The sequence below is a fragment of the Pseudorasbora parva genome, chromosome 3 (genome assembly GCF_024679245.1).
Source record: "Pseudorasbora parva isolate DD20220531a chromosome 3, ASM2467924v1, whole genome shotgun sequence".
Taxonomy (NCBI): domain Eukaryota; kingdom Metazoa; phylum Chordata; class Actinopteri; order Cypriniformes; family Gobionidae; genus Pseudorasbora; species Pseudorasbora parva.
In genome coordinates, this window is record NC_090174.1 from 41,061,219 (window position 1) to 41,080,270 (window position 19,052).

General features: G+C 37.9%; 2 protein-coding genes across 2 annotated transcripts in view; one reads left to right on the forward strand and one right to left on the reverse strand.

Annotated features, from left to right (window-relative positions):
* Window positions 1–13,124, reverse strand: part of stxbp1b (syntaxin binding protein 1b) — a 45,940-nt gene extending 32,816 nt beyond the window's left edge. Inside the window, exon 1 of the mRNA XM_067440173.1 lies at window positions 13,014–13,124. Within this exon, the coding sequence (XP_067296274.1) occupies window positions 13,014–13,050 (37 nt within the window). The 5' untranslated portion in view covers window positions 13,051–13,124. The remainder of the gene's footprint in view (window positions 1–13,013) is intronic.
* Window positions 13,125–13,893: 769 nt separating this feature from the next.
* niban2b (niban apoptosis regulator 2b) overlaps window positions 13,894–19,052 on the forward strand; it is a 32,346-nt gene continuing 27,187 nt past the window's right edge. The window contains exon 1 of the mRNA XM_067438892.1: window positions 13,894–14,346. Coding sequence (XP_067294993.1) covers window positions 14,292–14,346 — 55 coding nt within the window. The 5' untranslated portion in view covers window positions 13,894–14,291. The remainder of the gene's footprint in view (window positions 14,347–19,052) is intronic.

Consider the following 19,052-nt stretch of genomic DNA (forward strand, 5'->3'; position numbering starts at 1 on the left):
TCTGTGTGTGTGTCACCTTGTCTCTTGTTTTTTCATAATTTAACCCTTTCATATCATAGACTATCACAAATATCTATCACTTTATTGTGAAAAATAAGTAAAAAAACTAAAACATATATTATATCTCTAATTAAATACTGGTCTTATGAACTTACAAAATTTTAAGCTGCAAAAAATACATTTGCACATAATTGAAAGTGATATCCTAATACTTTTAATTGTTTTCTATAACATGGGCTTTAAAGAAGGTCATGTGCTGTGTTTGCAAAGATCACGTATGACACCTCTTTAAACTAATTATTTATTGATAGAATTCAAATGGATGAAAAAATAATTTCACATGATCTTATAAAAGTGGCTGTTTATAATAAACTTCCATAAATTATATGCACGCATATTACTCTTACCTGACACTGATATTAAAATCATTGTTGCGGTCTCTGTGATTTGGCTTAATTTATTTTTAAGAGAAGTGTAAGGATAATACAACATCAGCATTTGGACAATATTCTGCACTCATTTTGAAATTGACATTAGACATCATCTGACATAAAATTAATGAATAAAATGTAATTGATCTCAGATGTGAGTGTTGTGGTTCCTGGTCATAGCAGCACCAGTTGCTGCAGTTAATGAGGTGAATTCAAATGACTTTGACATAGTCCCTTTATTTATTTTTTCCCATATTAAATGCCTATTGCCTGCTGTGCACAGTTAAGCTGATGCCACCGGGGTGGTGGTGCCCCCGGCTTGGGCCCGTCATCGCTGCTCGCAGCTTTAATTATTATTATTATTATCTTTTCGCCTTTTGGGCATTTTTGGGGCCCTTCCCATGCTCGAAAACTCTTGAAACTTTGCACACGCATCGGAATGCGCGGCCAACAGGGTCTGGCAGAGGCCTTTGACCCGGGCGTGGCAGGGGGGCTCAACAGCGCCCCCTTGAAAAACTGGGTCTATATATTAAACACACTTGCACGTACATGTATGAAACTCGGTACACTTATAGATCTCATCGGGCCAAACAACTTCCGCACTCATAGTCATAAGCTTCGCCCAACAGGAAGTGAGCTATTATGGGTTGTTCGGAAAACACATGCTCTGGAATTTGCGATACTCCTCCTAGACGATTCACCCGATCAGCACCAAACTCGGTCAGCATGAAGTCAACACACTGAGGATGCTAAATTGCGAGCAACTTTTTGATATCTCAAACGGTTTGGCTGTGGCAAAGAGATGAATTTATGGCGAGAAAAGGGAAACAGGAAGTGTGTTATAACTTTTGCATACATTAATTCATTTTGATGAAACTTCAGCTGTGTGTTCGTTATAAGAGGCCGATCACATGGATATGACTTTTGTGAGTCAAAGTTATAGCGCCACCAACTGGCAGTGGGAAGTGTCACTTTTGTCCAAAGCGGGGGGTTAGTTTTATCTACATTCACCAAACTCGGTATATATATTGTACTTTTCGAGCCGGACAACTTTCTAATTTACAGTCATTAGCTCTGACCAACAGGAAGTCAGATAATTTGGTTGGAAGATAACACAAAGTGGAAAGCGAGCTCTGAGTTTTTACCTTCTCCTCAAAAGCGATTCATTCAATCTCCTCCAAACTCGGACAACATGAAGTAAATATACAGAAGATGCTAAAATGCGAACGGTTATTGGATATCTCAAACGGTGTTCCCGTAGCAAAAGCCTAAAAAACACAAAATAAGCACACAAGTGCCTGGTTCATAAATAAGGCTATACTCCCACCTGCTGGTTATTCTATATATCACACTGGCTGTTTTTCTGTTTTTTTTTCCTGTTTTTTCAACACTTATACTCTCCCTTAAATGACCAGTAGAGGGCAATATTGTATAAGTTTTCAAGCAAAAAACCTTGCCTGTGTGTGTGTGTGTGTGTGAATGGTTTTCTAGTCTGGTGGGGACTTAAACCTGAATGCACACAGACTCATGGGGACTTCCCAATGGGTACAAAAGCTTATAAATCATACAGAATGAGTTCTTTTGAGGAAAGTTTTGTGTGATGGGTAGGTTTAGGGGCAGGAGCAGTGTAGGATGACAGAATATATGGTTTGTACAGCATAAAAACCATTACGTCTATGAGTCCCCAGAAAGATAGTGAACCAGACATGAGTGTGTGTATGTGTGTGTGTTTGTGGGTGGGTGTGTGTGTTGTGGATGGGGGATGGTGGATGGGCTTAACTGATAAGAGTTGCCTGCAGCATACTTCAGCATTACTACTGTGTGTGTGTGTGTGTGTGTGTGTGTGTGTGTGTGTGTGTGTGTGTGTGTGTGTGTGTGTGTGTGTGTGTGTGTGTGTGTGTGTGTGTGTGTGTGTGTGTGTGTGTGCGTGTGTGTGTGTGTTCTTTTTTTTAGCCTGGTGGGGACTTCAACCTGAATGCACACAGACTCATGGGGACACGTGTCACTGATTTATACAGTGTGTGTGTGTGTGTGTGTGTGTGTGTGTGTGAGCCACTCTTCTGTCTAAAAAGATTACCTCCCAATGCTGTGCTTTGGCCTGCATTAAAGGATAAAACATTTTATTCTGGGTTTGAATAAAAAAAATAATGTATAAAACCAGTTTATTTGTAGGGCTTTGACAATATTGTTTTATATAATTAGTTAAATAATTGTGTTAATACAAATAAATATTAATAGAAAAATATAAATATAAAAAAACATTACTAACAAAAGAAAAAAACACATTTAATTGTCTTTTGAAACTTTTCCCCACAGTTTAGACTTTACTATTATTGTTTTGCTGAAAATCATGTTTAATCTAAATCTCACTTTGCTCTCTCTCTCTCTCTCTCTCTCTCTCTCTCTCTCTCTCTCTCTCTCTCTCTCTCTCTCTCTCTCTCTCTCTCTCTCTCTCTCTCTCTCTCTCTCTCTCTCTCTGTGTGTGTGTGTGTGTGTGTGTGTGTGTGTTTGTAGGGGGATGGTGCCAGCTTCATTTTGATTGTGAAAAGATTAGCTCATTGCTGTGTGCTTTGGCAAGCATTAAAGGATAAAAAAATATATTATTCTGGGTTACAATAAAATTATAGAACCAGTTAATTTGTAACAATAGAAAAAACACATTTGAGTTTCCTTTTCAAACAATGAAGTTTGTGTAACCTAAGCAGATTAATGCCTTTTATTTGTGGATGAAAATGAGAGCAAATGATATAGAATAACAAGAAGGTGGGAGTATAGCCTTAGTTATGAACCAGGTTGGATATGTCCTTGAGAACACAGTTTTAAACATAAAACTATTGTTATTGCAAAACAGTGTTTCCAGACAGTGAAGAAGAAAAAAAAAACTTTCTCCCACTGTTTAGATTATTATTTTTTTGTTTCTTTCAAATCTTGTTTCTTTCGGAATTAGACTCTGTCTCTCTGTCTGTCGTTCCCCTCCCCCCTCACTCTCCCTCTCTGAATTTCACTCTGTTTGGGTTGTTTGTGTGTGTGTGTGTGTGTGTGTGTGTGTGTGTGTGTGTGTGTGTGTGTGTGTGTGTGTGTGTGTGTGTGTGTGTGTGTGTGTGTGTGTGTCACCTTGTCTCTTGATTGTCATAATTTAAACCTTCATATCACAAATAACTATCACTTTAGTGTGAAAAATAAGTTTAAAAAAAAAAAATATATATACTATATCTTTAATTAAATACTGGCCTTTTGAACTTACAACATTTTGAGCTGCAAAATATACATTTGCACATAATTGAAAGTGACCCATTATATCCTAATACATAAAAAAAAAAAAATCTATATTTAAATTTCATAATAGGTGTGGCTTGTGGTCATAGGGGTACCAGCTGCCGTGATACATGTGGCATATTAGAGCAATTTTCAAATATTCTCCTGTTTAAATGCATATTGCCTGTCGTGCACATTCTCAGCGGTATAAAAACATGCTGCATGTTTTAGAGAGGTCGACTTTGACCAGTAAATATGGCATATTCAGATGACTTTGATATCGTTATTTTAAATTTAATTACATTTAAACATTTAAAAGTGGCTGTTTATAATAGACTTCCATAAAATGTATGCAGTCATATTCCTCTTACCTGACACTGATATTAAAATAATTTTTGCGGTTTCTGTGATTTGGCTTTATTTTTTTTATTTATTTTTTTTTAAAATATTGAATGCCACACATATTGAAATAAAAACAAGCATGCTTTTTGCTGCATAAAATTGGTGAACAATCACAAGCTACGGTAGGTCAAAAACACATAAAGAGAAGTGTAAGGATAATACAACTTCAGCATTTGGACAGTGTTCTGCACTCATTTTGAAATTGACATTTGACATCATCTGACATAAAATTAATGAATAAAATGTAATTGATCTCAGAGATGTGACTGTTGTGGTTCCTGGTCATAGCAGCACCAGTTGCTGCAGTTAATGAGGTGAATTCAAATGACTTTGACATAGTCCCTTTATTTATTTTTTCCCATATTAAATGCCTATTGCCTGCTGTGCACAGTTAAGCTGATGCCACCGGGGTGGCGGTGCCCCCGGCTTGGGCCCGTCATCGCTGCTCGCAGCTTTAATTATTATTATTATTATTATCTTTTCGCCTTTTGGGCATTTTTGGGGCACTTAACGTGCTCGAAAACTCTTGAAACTTTGCACACACATCGGAATGCGCGGCCAACAGGGTCGGGCAGAGGCCTTTGACCCGGGCGTGGCAGGGGGGCTCAACAGCGCCCCCTTGAAAAACAGGGTCTATATATTAAACACACTCGCACGTACATCTATGAAACTCGGTACACTTATAGATCTCATCGGGCCAAACAACTTCCGCACTCATAGTCATAAGCTTCGCCCAACAGGAAGTGAGCTATAATGGGTTGTTCGGAAAACGCATGCTCTGGAATTTGCGATACTCCTCCTAGACGATTCACCCGATCAGCACCAAACTCAGTCAGCATGAAGTCAAGACACTGAGGATGCTAAATTGCGAGCAACTTTTTGATATCTCAAACGGTTTGGCCGTGGCGAAGAGACAAATTTATGGCGAGAAAAGGGAAACAGGAAGTGTGTTATAACTTTTGCATACATTAATTCATTTTGATGAAACTTCAGCTGTGTGTTCGTTGTAAGAGGCCGATCACATGGATATGACTTTTGTGAGTCAAAGTTATAGCGCCACCAACTGGCAGCAGGAAGTGTCACTTTTGTCCAAAGTGGGGGGTTAGTTTTATCTGCATTCACCAAACTCGGTATATATATATTGTACATTTCGAGCCGGACAACTTTCTAATTTACAGTCATTAGCTCTGACCAACAGGAAGTCAGATAATTTGGTTGGAAGATAACAAGAAGTGGCAAAGCGAGCTCTGAGTTTTTACCTTCTCCTCAAAAGCGATTCATTCAATCTCCTCCAAACTCGGACAACATGAAGTAAATTTACAGAAGATGCTAAAATGCGAACGGTTATTGGATATCTCAAACGGTTTTCCCTTAGCAAAAGGCTAAAAAACACAAAATAAGAACACAAGTGCCTGGTTCATAAATAAGGCTATACTCCCACCTGCTGGTTATTCTATATATCACACTGTGTTTTTTTTTTTTTTTTTTTTTTTCAACACATGCTCTCCCTTAAATGTCCAGTAGAGGGCAATATTGTATAAGTTTTCAAGCAAAAAACCTTGCCTCTGTGTGTGTGTGTGAATGGTTTTCTAACCTGGTGGGGACTTAAGCCTGAATGCACACAGACTCATGGGGACTTCCCAATGGGTACAAAAGCTTATAAATCAGACAGAATGAGTTCTTTTGAAAATGTAAAAATGCAGAAAGTTTTGTGTGATGGGTAGGTTTAGGGTAGGAGCTGTGTAGGAGGACAGAATATGGTTTGTACAGCATAAAAACCATTATGTCTATGGTGAGTCCCCAAATAGATAGTGAACCAGACATGAGTGTGTGTGTGTGTGTGTGTGTGTGGGGTGGATGGGCTGAACTGATAAGAGTTGCCTGCAGCATACTTTAGCATTACTAGTGTGTGTGTGTGTGTGTGTGTGTGTGTGTGTGTGTGTGTGTGTGTGTGTGTGTGTGTGTGTGTGTGTGTGTGTGTTCTTTTTTCTAGCCTGGTGGGGACTTCAACCTGAATGCACACAGACTCATGGGGACATGTGTCATTGATTTCTACAGTGTGTGTGTGTGTGTGTGTGTGGGAGGGGGGGTTGTGGATGGGCTTAACTGATAAGAGTTGCCTGCAGCATACTTCAGCATTACTACTGTGTGTGTGTGTGTGTGTGTGTGTGTGTGTGTGTGTGTGTGTGTGTGTGTGTGTGTGTGTGTGTGTGTGTGTGTTCTTTTTTCTAGCCTGGTGGGGACTTCAACCTGAATGCACACAGACTCATTGGGACACGTGTCACTGGTTTCTACAGTGTGTGCTTGTTTTTGCTACATATCAGGACAAAAATGTGTATAATAACATGTGTATGACACAGGTATTACAGAAAATGGTGACAAATCAGGACATTACCCCATGTCCCCACTTTTCAAAATGCTTATAAATCATACAGGAGGAGTTTTTTTGAAAAAGTAAAAATGCAGAATGTTTCCTGTGATGGGTAGGTTTAGGGATAGGGGCAGTGTAAGGGGATAGACAATACGGTTTGTACAGTATAAAACCCATTACGCCTATGGAATGTCCCCACAATTCACAAAAACAAACATGTGTGTGTGAGTGTGTGTGTGTGTGTGTGTGTGTGTGTGTGTGTGTGTGTGTGTGTGTGTGTGTGTGTGTGTGTGTGTGTGTGTGTGTGTGTGTGTGTGTGTGTGAGAGCCACTCTTCTGTCTAAAAAGATTACCTCTCAATGCTGTGCTTTGGCCTGCATTAAAGGATTAAACATATTATTCTGGGTTTGAATAAAAAAAATCATGTATAAAACCAGTTTATTTGTAGGGCATTGACAATATTGTTTTATATAATTAGTTAAATAATTGTGTTAATACAAATAATTATTAATAAAAAAATATAAATATTTAAAAAAACATTACTAACAAAAGAAAAAACACATTTAATTGTCTTTAAAAAGAAAAGGAAAAAAAAGTAGTGTGTGTAACTTAAAAAAATGAGAAGATTAATGCCTTTTGTTTAAGGACAAAAATGATAACCAATGAGCTACCGGCATATAGAATAACCAGAAGGTGGGAGTGTAGCCTTATTTAGTAACCAGGTTGGATATGTCCTAGGGAACACTGTTTTGAAGATAAAACTATTGTTGTTATTGCAAAACAGTGTTTTCAGACAGTGAAATAAAAACAATGTTCTCTCACTGTTTAGATTTTGTGTCTGTCATTCCCCCCCTCCCCCCCCCCCTTCTCTCTCAGGATCACTCTGTGTGTGTGTGTGTGTGTGTGTGTGGAGGGGGTCGCTCTCACTCTGTGTATGTCGCCTTGTTTCTTGTTTTTCATAATTTAACCCTTTCATATCACAGGTTATATCAGCAATTTCTATCACTTTATTGTGAAAAATAAGTTTTAAAAAATGTATTATATATATAACACTGGTCTTCTGAATTTACAATATTTTGAGCTGCAAAAAATACATTTGCACATAATTGAAAGTGATATCCTAATACTTTTAATTGTTTTCTATAACATGGGCTTTAAAGAAGGTCATGTGCTGTGTTTGCAAAGATCACGTATGACACCTCTTTAAACTAATTATTTATTGATTAAAATTCAAATGGATAAAAAAATATAATTTCACATGATCTTATAAAAGTGGCTGTTTATAATAAACTTCTATAAATTTTATGCACGCATATTACTCTTACCTGACACTGATATTAAAATCATTGTTGCGGTCTCTGTGATTTGGCTTAATTTATTTTTAAGAGAAGTGTAAGGATAATACAACTTCAGCATTTGGACAGTATTCTGCACTCATTTTGAAATTGACATTAGACATCATCTGACATAAAATTAATGAATAAAATGTAATTGATCTCATAGATGTGAGTGTTGTGGTTCCTGGTCATAGCAGCACCAGTTGCTGCAGTTAATGAGGTGAATTCAAATGACTTTGACATAGTCCCTTTATTTATTTTTTTCCCATATTAAATGCCTATTGCCTGCTGTGCACAGTTAAGCTGATGCCACCGGGGTGGCGGTGCCCCCGGCTTGGGCCCGTCATCGCTGCTCGCAGCTTTAATTATTATTATTATTATTATCTTTTCGCCTTTTGGGCATTTTTGGGGCCCTTCCCGTGCTCGAAAACTCTTGAAACTTTGCACACGCATCGGAATGCACGGCCAACAGGGTCGGGCAGAGGCCTTTGACCCGGGCGTGGCAGGGGGGCTCAACAGCGCCCCCTTGAAAAAAAGGGTCTATATATTAAACACACTTGCACGTACATGTATGAAACTCGGTACACTAATAGATCTCATCGGGCCAAACAACTTCCGCACTCATAGTCATAAGCTTCGCCCAACAGGAAGTGAGCTATAATGGGTTGTTCGGAAAACGCATGCTCTGGAATTTGCGGTACTCCTCCTAGACGATTCACCCGATCAGCACCAAACTCGGTCAGCCTGAAGTCAAGACATTGAGGATGCCAAATTGCGAGCAACTTTTTGATATCTCAAACGGTTTTGCCGTGGCGAAGAGACGAATTTATGGCGAGAAAAGGGAAACAGGAAGTGTGTTATAACTTTTGCATACATTAATTCATTTAGATGAAACTTCAGCTGTGTGTTCGTTGTAAGAGGCCGATCACATGGATATGACTTTTGTGAGTCAAAGTTATAGCGTCACCAACTGGCAGCAGGAAGTGTGGCTTTTGTCCAAAGTGGGGGGTTAGTTTTATCTACATTCACCAAACTCGGTATATATATTGTACTTTTCGAGCCGGACAACTTTCTAATTTACAGTCATTAGCTCTGACCAACAGGAAGTCAGATAATTTGGTTGGAAGATAATAAGAAGTGGCAAAGCGAGCTCTGAGTTTTTACCTTCTCCTCAAAAGCGATTCATTCAATCTCCTCCAAACTCGGACAACATGAAGTAAATATACAGAAGATGCTAAAATGCGAACGGTTATTGGATATCTCAAACGGTGTTCCCGTAGCAAAAGCCCAAAAAACACAAAATAAGAACACAAGTGCCTGATTCATAAATAAGGCTGTACTCCCACCTGCTGGTTATTCTATATAGCACACTGTGTTTTTTTTTTGTTTTTTTTTCAACACATGCTCTCCCTTAAATGTCCAGTAGAGGGCAATATTGTATAAGTTTTCAAGCAAAAAAAACTTGCCTCTGTGTGTGTGTGTGAATGGTTTTCTAGCCTGGTGGGGACTTCAACCTGAATGCACACAGACTCATGGGGACTTCCCAATGGGTACAAAAGCATATAAATCAAACAGAATGAGTTACTTTGAAAAGGTGAAAATGCAGAAAGTTGTGTGATGGGTAGATTTAGGGGCAGGGGCAGTGTAGGAGGACAGAATTAATGTTTTGTACAGCATAAAAACCATTACGTCTATGGTGAGTCCCCAGAAAGATAGTGAACCAGATATGAGTGTGTGTGTGTGTGTGTGTGTGTGTGTATGTGTGTGTGTGTGTCTGGCTGTGTGTATGTGTTGTGGATGGGGGAATGGGGGAGGGGCTGAGCTGATTTGAGTTACCTGCAGCATACTTCAGCATTACTAGTGTGTGTGTGTGTGTGTGTGTGTGTGTGTGTGTGTGTGTGTGTGTGTGTGTGTGTGTGTGTGTGTGTGTGTGCGTGTGTGCGTGTGTGCGTGTGTGCGTGTGTGCGTGTGTGTGTGTGTGTTTTTCTAGCCTGGTGGGGACTTAAACCTGAATGCACACAGACTCATGAGGACTCGTGTCACTGTAGGGACCTAAACTGAGGTCCCAATGGGTACAGAAGCTTATAAATCAGACAGAATGAGTTCTTTTGAAAAGGTGAAAATGCAGAAAGTTGTGTGATGGGTAGGTTTAGGGGTAGGAGCAGTGTAGGAGGACAGAATATATGGAGTGTACAGCATAAAAACCATTACGTCTATGGTGAGTCCCCAAAAAGATAGTGAACCAGACATGAGTGTAAGTGTGTGTGTGTGTGTGTGTGTGTGTGTGTGTGTGTGTGTGTGTGTGTGTGTGTGTGTGTGTGTGTGTGTGTGTGTGTGTGTGTGTGTGTGTGTGTGTGTGTGTGAGAGAGAGAGAGAGAGAGAGAGAGAGAGAGAGAGAGAGAGAGACACTTTTCTGTCTAAAAAGATTACCTCTCAATGCTTTGGCCTGCATTAAAGGATTAAACATATTATTCTGGGTTTGAATAAAAAAATAAATGTATAAAACAAGTTTATTTGTAGGGCATTGACAATATTGTTTTATATAATTAGTTAAATAATTGTGGTAATACAAATAATTATAATTAAAAAAATATAAATATGAAAAAATTACCCCCCCTCTCCCTCTCTCAGGATCACTCTGTGTGTGTGCGTGTGTGTGTGTGTGTGTGTGTGTGTGTGTGTGTAGGGGGTCTCTCTCACTCTGTGTGTGTGTCACCTTGTCTCTTGTTTTTTCATAATTTAACCCTTTCATTTCATAGGCTATCACAAATATCTATCACTTTATTGTGAAAAATAAGTAAAACAAAAACATATATTATATCTTTAATTAAACACTGGTCTTCTGAACTTACAAAATTTTGAGCTGCAAAAAATACATTTGCACATAATTGAAAGTGATATCCTAATACTTTTAATTGTTTTCTATAACATGGGCTTTAAAGAAGGTCATGTGCTGTGTTTGCAAAGATCACGTATTACACCTCTTTAACCTAATTATTTATTGATAGAATTCAAATGGATAAAAAAAAAAAATTTCACATGATTTTATAAAAGTGGCTGTTTATAATAAACTTCCATAAATTATATGCACGCATATTACTCTTACCTGACACTGATATTAAAATCATTGTTGCGGTCTCTGTGATTTGGCTTAATTTATTTTTAAGAGAAGTGTAAGGATAATACAACTTCAGCATTTGGACAGTATTCTGCACTCATTTTGAAATTGACATTTGACATCACCTGACATAAAATTAAAGAATAAAATTTAACTGATCTCATAGATGTGAGTGTTGTGGTTCCTGGTCATAGCAGCACCAGTTGCTGCAGTTAATGAGGTGAATTCAAATGACTTTGACATAGTCCCTTTATTTATTTTTTCCCATATTAAATGCCTATTGGCCTTCTGTGCACAGTTAAACTGATGCCACCGGGGTGGCGGTGCCCCCGGCTTGGGCCCGTCATCGCTGCTCGCAGCTTTAATATTATTATTGTTTCTTTGTTATCTTTTTATTTTCCCCAAATTAAATAGCTTCTGGGGATTAAAAAGTTGTATAAAATAATAAAAAAATAAATCAAATCTACAATCCATGTCTTTTATGACAGCAGAAAATGCATTTGTTAGTTTAAATGATATATATTCAGTGTGGTGAGAGAGACCCAGCAATCACAGGCCTAATCTCTTCCCAATCCTCTTACAGGACCAGCCTCTCTATTTTTGTTCTTCCCCTGTCTCTCTTTCTCTTGCGCTTTGTAACTATTTGTTCTCTCACTCTCCGTCTCTCTTTGCATATCTTCCACTGGATGGGAGCACAGTGGACCTTAATCATTTATACCGCCCTCCTAAAATATCCATTGAATCGTAAGATCCCAAATGCAACAGCTTCCTGCAGTCATATAACACATTTCACAGCTACAGACGCTGGATCTGTCAGTTCCGACACCCAGACGTGTTGTTGCATTTAAATAAACTTGTGATGAATCTCACAGGCTATTACCGAACAACAAATCAGCATCCAGCCTGAAAAACTGTCTATAAAAACATTGCTGGTGTGATTAATATTTAAGGGTGCATGGAAACTGGATTGAAAGCATTAGATACAGACTGAAAAGTTACTAATAGACTAAAGATCAGATACAATATTAGTTCAAACCAAAACATATTATGTCAGACGTATTATGTCCAAAAACATGACTAGACACACACCCTCCAGACTTCTGTATTCCTTGATCCTGCTTCAGTCATAAATATGTATTACTTGATCATCACATTTGCTGAAGAAACTAACGCTCACACCTGATTGGTGATGTTTTTCTCAGAACCTCTTAAGATTTAATCAACACCAGCACTGTATATGGCAGCAGACATAGCAGGAAAGACAGGCAGATGGCAAGAAGTTAAAACCAGATATGATGAAAAAAAGAATCAAGAGTGAATTATGAACACCTGGAAATCCTATTAATCCTCATTGTTGCATTTAGGTCTAGAAATGAACCAGAGCTGGGGGAAGAAAAGTCAATTTTTGACACGCCATTTCAGAAAGTAACTGTAAAAGATGGAGTATGGAAAACCTAACATCCATTGAGCCTATAGATAAAACAACAGGTCAATAATATATGGTATAAGGAATTACAAAATTTTTACATTCAGATAGGTAGGTAGGTAGGTAGGTAGATAGAGATAGATTAGAGATAGAACCATTAACATCTAACACACAAGTCTGGTTTAATAGCTTTTCTAAGAGCAGTTGCCAGTCTGTACTGTTTGAATTCAGGCCTATTTTTCCACTCTTTGTGCTTCCACGCAGTCCGCCCCTTTAGATCCTTAATCCCACAGGACTACACAGATTAGTGTGCATCTCCAATGTTTGTGTGCTTTTAGCAACATTACAATCATTCATTTTAGTGCATATTGCAAATATGATTAAATAATAACTGATTAATCAAACTGATTACTAATATAATAGGCCTATGTTATAATATAATATGATATAATATAATAAAAGCATGTGTTAAATTTAAAGAATAAGGATTTAAGAAGAGCGGTGATATGAGGCTATATTGTTAGTAAATAGCGTATTGTAATAGACTTAATAATAATGCATTTCAACAGACATTTCAATGAAAATGTCAGTAATTCAACAAATTATAAATATCTGTAATATTACAATAGCCTATTACAAACGTCCTATAGCAACTTCAGCGAAACGTTTCTTACTTTCTCCGACAATCGCCTTGAGTCCCAGAGATGCCATCCTGTCACCTGCTGCCTCTGCCTGCTGGACTCGCGGTGAGCGCGCGCTCAGAGCTACAGTTGGTGTAAATGGGATGTGGTGCTTACGTCGATAGATGCCTAATCCCAAACACGCCTCCGCAGCTCCTCTGTTGACATGTGCATTTGTGCATATTAAGCTTAGCCTTCCAGCAGTTTCTATCATTTTAATAAAGTGTGTGACTGTTTTTGTGTGTGTGTGACTGTTTTGTGATATTGAACACAGTTATATGAACCAATATGAGAGATGTTAAATTAACGTCCTGAAATATTAAAATTAATGATGTGCACGAGAATAATGTGACTGTCTGTATTTATACCAGGGCTAAGAATTAAAGGAATAATTAACAGATAATTCCACTAGTACCCACTAGAGGGCGACATAGTCTTGTTTTATTCTGCCTAACACACCAGTGATGCTTCACTCAACATTTTAATGTCTTTAAATCTCTTTACTAAATGATAGCCTATTATTTGATACATGAAAATAACATAAAGAGGGGTTGTGCATGTATATTTCATGGGCTTTAGCAGCAAACCATAACAAACATCCAAAACTATAGGGCTATCAGTAAAAAAAATGGTTAATAGTTCAAACGAGTTTTACATAGGATGCTTTATTAGTATTCATTGCACATTGCACACATTTAAATTCCTTTTTTTTCAGCACAGGTCTGCATTAGACACGTTACAATCAAACTCTGTATAATAATATGAGAATTATGTATCATAGGGATTCGAGTCTTTGAAGTCAGGAAAGCACGTGCTTCCAAAAGTGAATAAAAATGTAACCAGTGAGTGCATGGGCGTTGATGGGAACGGTTCGTTCACCTTGCTCTAAAAAAACGATTCGTTCTTGGAATGAACGTCCCCGCCTCTAATTGAAGATGAAGTCAGATTTCTGTAAACCCTCCTTCAGCACGCTCAGCAAAGACAAGTGTGTTTTGACGCTGGAATCGAGCACAGTGTCGGGACTAAAGAAGCGAAGCCTTACTGCCTAATACAGCACAGTGCTGTCAACTCTGTCTAAATGCAACAGCAACTCCAACCTCTTACTGCTTTGGCTCTAACTGCTTGAGTAAAAAGAGGGAGGAGCCGCTCAAATCAACTCCAGTTTATATCTTATCATAAGAAACCAGCGCCCAACTGTTACTACTACAGAGCTGCTGTCTCGAAGGAGAAGTTGTCCAATCCAGCCGAATTTTGCCATATAACAGCGGCGCGATGGGGGATATGATCTCAACTCATCTGGATGAAGGCAAACGGGAGGTTATAACAGGTAAATGCTCCAATGGATTTGTCTGCTAACCGCAAGACGTGATAGATAATCAGTGTTGGTATGTAAAATATGGTGTTGCGAAAGGCCTGTAATGCAATTTCAGTTAAGGCCAGTGCCTGGGTTTTTGGGTAAAAGGGTTTACATTCCGCCCCAAAAAGAAAATAATAAACTTTGTGCTGTTCCCTCAAGGCACTTTGTTGCGACGTGGCACAACATTTCCTGTTACTTTTTTAGAAGTTTTGAATTACGCACTGCATAAATAATCAGTTAGATAATGTAGTAATTTCACTGTGCAAAAAAAAAGAGTATTCAAATCGTCAACTGCTTTACTGTATCATTAGAATCTACACGATTAATGTGAGCTGCGCAACCCAACTGTTGTTGATATCTCAAATAAATCATGAAACAAAAAATGAAGTGAAGCCTAAATGTATTTGTATGTGTGGCCTGCATCTCTTCAGAGCCGTGGTCAGGTGTGGTTGGGGTGGAACAGGTTTGAGTAGGCTAAATGCTGACAGTGGAGTATTAGTTGTTGATCAGTGCCAGAAGTCACTGAAGCTTTTGTATTTATGGGGAATTTTAGTGTTTTTAAGGGCATTTGTGTAGCCTACTGTACCGTGTGCATGTAGGCTACAAAAGAAATGAAAAATTACCACTTAACTGAAGACTTTTAACATATCCGAATCAAATAGGCTACAAAATGTTCTACATAATGCAGTATGGTCACTGTAGATGAGATTCATTAAGTTTCATGAGCAGGATTCAAGGCTGAATTCAGCCGTTGTTGATTTTAATAATAATAATAAAAATAAAAAAAAAATCATATAAGCAACTCTTGTTTCAAATACAGGTATTTGAGAGCTACAGGTCACTATGCCATGTTTAGAGGCACTTTAACCAAATAATCCATACCTATTCTAGAATCCAGAAGATAATTTTGGCCTAGGATATTACAAAATATATAAAATACTAAAAATCAGCGGAATTCACAAGTGGAATTCCTCCCACATTTTAAATGTTGGGTTGTTTATTTTATTTTATTTTTGTAAGAATTTCTTAAAGAATAAGTTGAATAATGTTTTTCTTACTGATTTAGTCTGGAAAAAATCATCTGACTGGAATGTCAGTGTCACTGACTGTGGGAGAATCGGAAGCACAGAATTTGTTTTTTATATTTTTTGAAAGAATGTCAATGTCAAAAAATGCTTACTTCCCGATTATCCCTTTAATGCAAGTTGATGAAATTGATGAAATTGCTTTTGGGTAGGGCAAGAGAGAACTGTTAACTTCTTTTGCACATTTTAAGAGAAAGCACATATCAGAAAAGGAATCTCAGGAATGCTTGTGGAGCCTAACAGCAGTTAGGAGGCTGTCTGGATGATCTGTCATGCTCAGCGTTTGGATAACCTTTGTTCAGGAGGTCATGTATGCACACTCTTTATTTTTTAAGTGTGTGTAATATTCATAAGCTAATTCATAGAGGATGCTTGTATATGATACATCTACAGTAGGCTGTTGCCTTTAGACCCTTTTCTCAACTGGATAGCTCCCTCTTTATTGACCAGGGAAAGGTGAGGTCAAAGTCCTACGTCGTCTTCCTGTGTTCTAGAGAAGGAATAAAGCCGTCTTCTCAAAATAGTGGGTGGGGGATTGGGAATAGAATGACCTCATCACTTCCTGTGCATTTTACAATGGCTGACAGCTTTAGGTGCAGCAAATGTTTACTTATAAGAGTTATGATATGTTTATGTTTGTTGATGTGTGTTTCGTGATCAAATCTTTCATGTTTTGGTAATGAAGTTGTAGCCATTTTGGGAAGCAAATTATACTGTTTTGAGTAGTTGGGGGATGAGGGGGATCTTGCAGGAAATGCTTTAATGGAATGTTCTTGGAGGGGGAAGTTTTGGAACACTAATATAGAGCAGGATTCTTCTAAACAGAGCATGTTTGTGATTGAGTTTTGTAGTGAGGTCATAGTGCTCAATCCACCCCACATTTACTTCCTGTAGGTTGTGTATGTGTTTTTCTGTTGGCCATCTCATATTGCTAATGCTAACTCATCCTTTTCTCAAGTGAAGAATTCTTAGTCACCCAGAGTCATCCAACTGTCTGGAATTTAGGCAAAAATGGAAGTTAGTCCAGAGTTGGTCTGAAAAATCATCTACCTGGAATGTCAGTGTCACCGTGGGAAAGCAAGAAGCACAGATTTTGTTTGTGAAATTGAATAATGGGGTATGGTTATTCTTCAGAATTAGCTTTTTGTTCAAGGGTTTATGTGACTTCATCATCAGCCGATGCAGGTTTAAATGGGAAATTTCCATGATGAACACCAGGCTTGCTCAGTGCTGGACTCAGCACCAATGAGGCTCTCAGGACAATTAGAACAAATGATGAGCACAGCATGTTTATAAATCACATCCCAGCATGCTTCACTTACTGTAGCAACAGGTCATCGAATAGCACTGCAATTTGATGTGTGTACAGCGTGTACCATCGTAATCTTTTTCATCATACATACAAGCTAAATTGAAGTGTGTTGTGCTAAAAAAAAACTACATCACACTGCTTTATCTACTTTCATAAAACTTTAAAGTGTATTGTGCTATGATTTATTTTATTTTTTTAAACAAAGGAACTGTATGGCCTTGCCAATGTGTCCTCAAGCAAGGCATGTATCAGTTGCTAAATTCCCCCTTGTCAGATTTAATAACCGCTGTACTAAAACTGCCAGTTTTCCCATAAATTCCATGAATGCAAAAAGCTCACTCCTTGACCAGTACTATATAATCAAACAATATACTTTATCTGAAGTGTTTGAGCTGTCAAATTCAAAACCTATTTGTTATAAAATTTTAATGGAATGTTTTATGAACTAGATCAGGAGCACAATGTGTTGAACAGACCACTTAATTATTGAACCTGAGACGGTAATGTGCTATTCCAGTTATACCAAAGAAAATGTAACGCTGAATGTAAAAGTGGCCTTTCAGAAGTTTGTCAGTCAGATTCTTTTTTTTTTTTTTTTTGTGGAAAAAAAATGAATCCTTGTATCCAATAAGGATGCGTAAATGGATCAAAAGTCTTTTGCATGGTTACAGACCTTTTAAAAAATACTTTTACATGGTTACAACCTTTCTGGTTCAAATAAACGCTGCTATTTTGAACCTTCTATACAGAATGATTTCTGGAAGTTGTGAAGGTTCTATTATCATGCTCTTCTTGCATAAAACAGAACCATGACCAAAGTGTTTTGGGATTTCCTGCTGTGAGCTGAGCTCAACTAGATAAGTGTGACTGACTCCAGCAGGCAGGTTTTGCTGAGCTTGTATAATTGTAACATGTAAAGAAAGTTAAGAATGAATCCTTTAAGATGCTTCTTATTGCACTATATTAAGTGTAATTGAGCTGCTCTATGATATAGTTTTTCATTGGGTAATGAAGTGCAAGCACTATCTTCAGTGAGAGGCTTCGGAGTCTCTTTGAAGTGGCTGTTATACGGTAAAGCTAATTTGATTTGCTCTTCAGCTTGTAATGAAATTAAAAAGGAACAAGGAGTGGCACCAAGTATCACATGAGACTCATTCAGTGGATGACTCATAAACAAACAGCACACACACATACACTCACAAATGCAGACAGTCTTAGATATTCACATGAACATACACATGCCCTGTGTCTTGTGGTTTCTTCCAGACCCGAGCCCCGGGCTCTCTTTAGCCCTCTCAAATGAATGGGCTCTGTTAGCACCATTTTATTCATTGAAAATTCATTCTTAGACATATAGTAGTTGTGAATTTTCCCCACATGTCATGTAGCAGAAAAGGCTCTACAAGTTTCCCATGGTTATGGACAACTTGGAATATCCAGGCCTGAAAATATTAATTGACCCAAAAATGTGGGAGCGCTTTGTACTGGATTCTAAAGAGCCATTTTCATCTTTTATACAGTATTACCTCATTACCTTTCTCCTTCCCAGTACTTTCAGAGCATATTCTTATTAGCTATTTTCATCCACCTGTTTTTATGCAAATTAGGTACATAAAAAACATGTGGTCATAGTTCCAAGATGGCCTTAAATCGTGCATACCACTTTTTTAATGTTAGTGCCCCATTATGGATTTTTGAAAATTATCTTTTGTGCGTAACATGGTTCTAAGTGAATAAAAACGTCCTTCAAAGTTTTAAATTTTAATGTGCACTGATAACTCACAAATATCAGCTTAATGAAATAAACAGTTTTCCCTGTTTACATGCAAACCAGTAAACTGACAACGTAAGTAAAACACATTTACATGACTATATTGATAAACCGGCTTATTTCCATGTGGTGACGTCAAAAAAAATAATTTCTGAGTATTCCAAATGTTATGTCAATTAGAATGTTAAATAAAGCTTGCAAACATAACATGTCAGCGGGATATTTACAGCTCATTCTCTCATGCAGTTACAGATACAGTGTTTTGACTGACTGAACCTCTTCTACTTCTGCTGAATCGGATGAGAACACATTTTTTATTTTTATTTTTTATTTCTGGGTCTTAAAGGAGTCTGCGTTTGGGATCTCCTATCTTTCATGCAAAACGCTCGCTCTTTCTGGATGCGTTTAAGTGTCACCTATAACACATGCGCACTTCAATAAGCTGTCAGAGAGCAAGTTAATGCGTTTGTTGCGCAAAATCGGCGTAAGAGGCAAAAAACTACCTGTG